The sequence below is a fragment of the Dermacentor silvarum genome, chromosome 5 (assembly GCF_013339745.2).
Source record: "Dermacentor silvarum isolate Dsil-2018 chromosome 5, BIME_Dsil_1.4, whole genome shotgun sequence".
In the NCBI taxonomy this organism is placed as follows: domain Eukaryota; kingdom Metazoa; phylum Arthropoda; class Arachnida; order Ixodida; family Ixodidae; genus Dermacentor; species Dermacentor silvarum.
In genome coordinates, this window is record NC_051158.1 from 64,214,490 (window position 1) to 64,218,299 (window position 3,810).

Below are 3,810 nucleotides of genomic sequence, written 5' to 3' on the forward strand. Positions count from 1 at the left end.
GTAGCAGACGAACTTGCGCTTCGAGCGAACTTCGTGCGCATGCGCTACTCAATTGCTGCTCTCGTCGCTTCGTTCCATTAGATTGGCCAATCGACGCTCGCGCTGTACCGTTAAATAATCGGTCGACTCTACAGCGAAGCTGGTGCGGGCGCTAGACAAGCACAACCGACGTTGCACAAGCACCACCACCATAAGCGACGTACGTCGCGAGCTTGCGCACGTGTGCGGAAGTACAGCATGCCTCATCATTCTTCTAGGCCCTCCGCCAAGGGCAAGTGCCTTATTGAACAAAATTAATGTTTAAAAGTAAATCATAGAGAAACATGTAGGTAAAGAGCGGACACTCCCGTAGGGCCCTGCGGCCGAGCAACTCGAGTGCCGCCAGCGCACCGAGCGGCTGGTCAGACTGCTAATTTTGCCTTCCGAGATTTTGGACGCATGGTGTAGCTGTGTTTTGGTTTCCGCTTTCAATTCTGGTTTACCTTTGGCTATTAAAATGCTCAACTACGTCGTCTATAGCGGAGCGCAAGAGCTTTAATATTTCATTTGTAAGCGTGTCGTACACACAGACGTAATAGGTTCGCGGTTCACAACCTTTTTACGGGAAAGACCGCCAAGCTTCTTGGAGAGCCTAAGCAAGGCTGAATTAGCTCCCGCACATTGGAAAAATATTGCGATCACAGCTGTTTTGATTGCAATTTTTTTTTGCGTCCTTGAGCAGCTTTTCTGAGTTGCACACAATATAGGAAGCAGTGGTCTCATGCAAAAAAGTTTATTTTTTCTTGTTTACATTGGGCTTTGCACAGAAAAAATACTTGAACACACACTTGATAAAGGCAAACACAGAGATCAAGAACACAGCCCACAACAAGAATGCTTTAGCCAACACAAGGAATGCATCAAGTAAAAATGGCTCTTGCGAACCAGCCCAGGCGTATGCAATATGCATATACAGTGAGGTAAACAGGCTTCACAAAGCGCTCGAGCCGCGCCGAATAAAACGTTTGTGTGATGATACGGGTGATTTACAGATAACAAATTCTGCGCTATAAATCGAACATGTTTCCAGTGAATTTTAATTATGCGTTGGAAGTAATGCACATTCTGTTCCGCAAAAGACGGGTGCAAAAGCAAATGGGTGGCTGCACGGTCAACGCACGCCACGGTTCATATTATGTATACACCTGGAAAATACGCTCACCAGCATAAAAAACGTCTTGCTAACAATGTTCTTAACACAAGAAGCAGCAAAATTATTTCCGCATACACAAGGAAACACCTTACCGCAGAGGCGAGGCGACGCGTTGAAAAGCGCGGTGTGGTGGCCGTCACCAGCAGCACATGACAGGTGCAGCATCAACGTCTCTATGGAAACGGGACGCGTGGACGTAACCCAGTGGATGTATGATAAGCTGTCTACCTTTGAGGTGAAGTGGAAGCGGACATCGCTACGCCGTCTGGCGGGTGGTCAGACCCTTACTTGCTCGGCCGCGAAACGGCTCGAGTGACCGCTCTTTACGAAAGTATGTTTCTCTATGAGTAAATTGCGTGAGAAAATGCGTAAACTACAAGTTACACACGAATACGAATATACGACAAAACATAAATCTGGTACGCTGAAACTGAAAGACAGCGCCCTTTTCCAACTGCCGTTTGACGTGTCTGAGAGGCCGTGGCCAATATGTGGCGGTACTGTGCTACCGCTAGGTGGCGGAACAGTGTTTCCCATAATGTCGATTACACTCACAGCACACGCTGTGCGAGGGATGCAACGGCCCGAGCGCCCACGCACCCAGGACAGATACATTGTGAGCACGCATTCGTCACAACCGCACGCACAACTACCACAATTCGTACAAACTACGAATTTGTTGTAGTTTCACAATTTCTTCTAGGTAGGCGCTTGGAGAACTCACCGTCTTCACTTCATCACTCGCGGCATGGTCCATACAATGAGTTTCTAAAGTTACCCAATGTAATGTAATTTTGCTAAATATTTACTCCCAATTCTTGCGCAATGATTTTAAAAACTCCTCGAGTAACCTGCACCAAGTGGTTATACCCTAGGCGATCCTAAAATTTGTCTCGTGATGCAACAACCCGCCGACACTTGGTTAACTGTTGTCCGGTATATTATACAACTGCAGATTTGTGACGCCTGGCGCTACTACGGCAGCTCGAAGATCGGCATCAGCGCGTACAGCCTGGAGGCCGAATTTCGCCACCCCATTTTTCAGTGTCCGGGGGACAACTGGGCCCCCAACGGGTCACGGCTGCTGCTGGTGCAGGAGTTCCGAGAATTTCTGAGAAGAGAGAGCAGCGGTCGAAACCCGAAGGCAACGTTTGTCGATCGCTGCTTGCAGCTGAAATGACTCGTCACGCACCAACTCCAAGCCTGCGACTGCGAAGTCTTCTCGCCATCTTTCTGATTTTGTCAGAAGTTAACGTAACCTTGTTATGGTTCTTGATCAGACAAGTTTTCATGTTATGTTTTTTATATAAATTCACGCGTTTGCAGCTTTCTGTGGATAGATATTGAATATTAGCAATCGCACATTATCACTATTTCAATCGAAACCAGTGTTTGTTTTTCTTTGTGTACATGAAGAGCACCTGTTCCTTCAACGGAATCGCATAATAAAGGTAATATTGTCATAAAGATGTCTGTGTTTTAAGTTCTGCTATCACTCAATCTCTTCTTTATTGCATACAATATGAGTACATTTAAATATGATATATTGTCACCCAGCTAGTACAGCTAGAATAGTTGACCAGCAACAGATAGGTAAAAAACACGTCAGCCTTTAATAATGGCTGGACCTCGGAGAGTGCGCGCGCAACCACGAACTTCGTCGTTCTCGCCTCAAGGGGCCAGTGTCACCACGGGCCAACTTATTTCTCGTCATTGCTCCCCTCTCAAAGGCGACCGACCCGGTCGCTTCAAGGGCAGCGGGCGAGCAATATGGGCAAGAATGGCAACATGGAAAGAAAAAAAACATACAGGAATGTACACAATGCTGAAGCGGTTTGTGAGGGTTGCTTATCCCTCGCATGCGTAGTACGGCTTCATCCGAACTACGTGGACGGCTCCAGCACGGGGACGGCGTCGGTTCGAACTAGGATCAGAGCTTTGAGGCACCACCTCATAGTTGTACGCCGCCTCGTCACTGAGGCGGCGTACAACTTCGTAGGGGCCGAAATAGCGGCGCAACAATTTCTGCGAGAGCACACGGTGTCGGATAGGTGTCCACACCCACACGCGGTCACCTGGTGAGTACTGGACGTTCCGTCAGGTCCGATTGTAACGGCAGGCATTGGTATTCTGCTGGGTGCGGATGTGATTCCGAGCAAGGTGGCGGGCTTCGTCTGCTTTCTCGACGAACTCTTCAGTGGTGTCATTCCTTGTGGTCCCGTGGTGTACCGGGAGCATGGCATCTAAGGGGGTTGTAACGCGACGTCCGTGAACGAACTCGAATGGTGTAAACTCGGTGGTCTTCTGCACAGCGTTGTTGTAAGCAAACGTCACGTATGGCAAAATTTCATCCCGTGTCTTGTGTTCCACATCAATGTACATGGATAGCATGTCGGCCAATGTTCTGTTCAGGCGCTCTGTTAAGCCGTTAGTCTGGGGATGATAGGCTGTGGTCCTTCGGTGGTTGGTATGCGTCAGCGTGATGACTTGTTGCAACTACTCCGCTGTAAACGCTGCACCGCGATCAGTAATGAGCACAGCGGGTGCACCGTGACGAAGCACGATGTTGTGGACGAAGAAGCTGGCGACTTCCGCAGCAGTTCCCCGCGGCACAGCTT

The 3,810-nt window shown here is 48.8% G+C and overlaps 1 protein-coding gene across 1 annotated transcript in view; it reads left to right on the top strand.

Moving 5' to 3' along the window:
• LOC125945372 (uncharacterized) overlaps positions 1–2,635 on the top strand; it is a 22,350-nt gene extending 19,715 nt beyond the window's left edge. Inside the window, exon 4 of the mRNA XM_049667121.1 lies at positions 2,148–2,635. Within this exon, the coding sequence (XP_049523078.1) occupies positions 2,148–2,372 (225 nt within the window). The 3' untranslated portion in view covers positions 2,373–2,635. The remainder of the gene's footprint in view (positions 1–2,147) is intronic.
• The last annotated feature ends 1,175 nt before the right edge of the window (positions 2,636–3,810 follow it).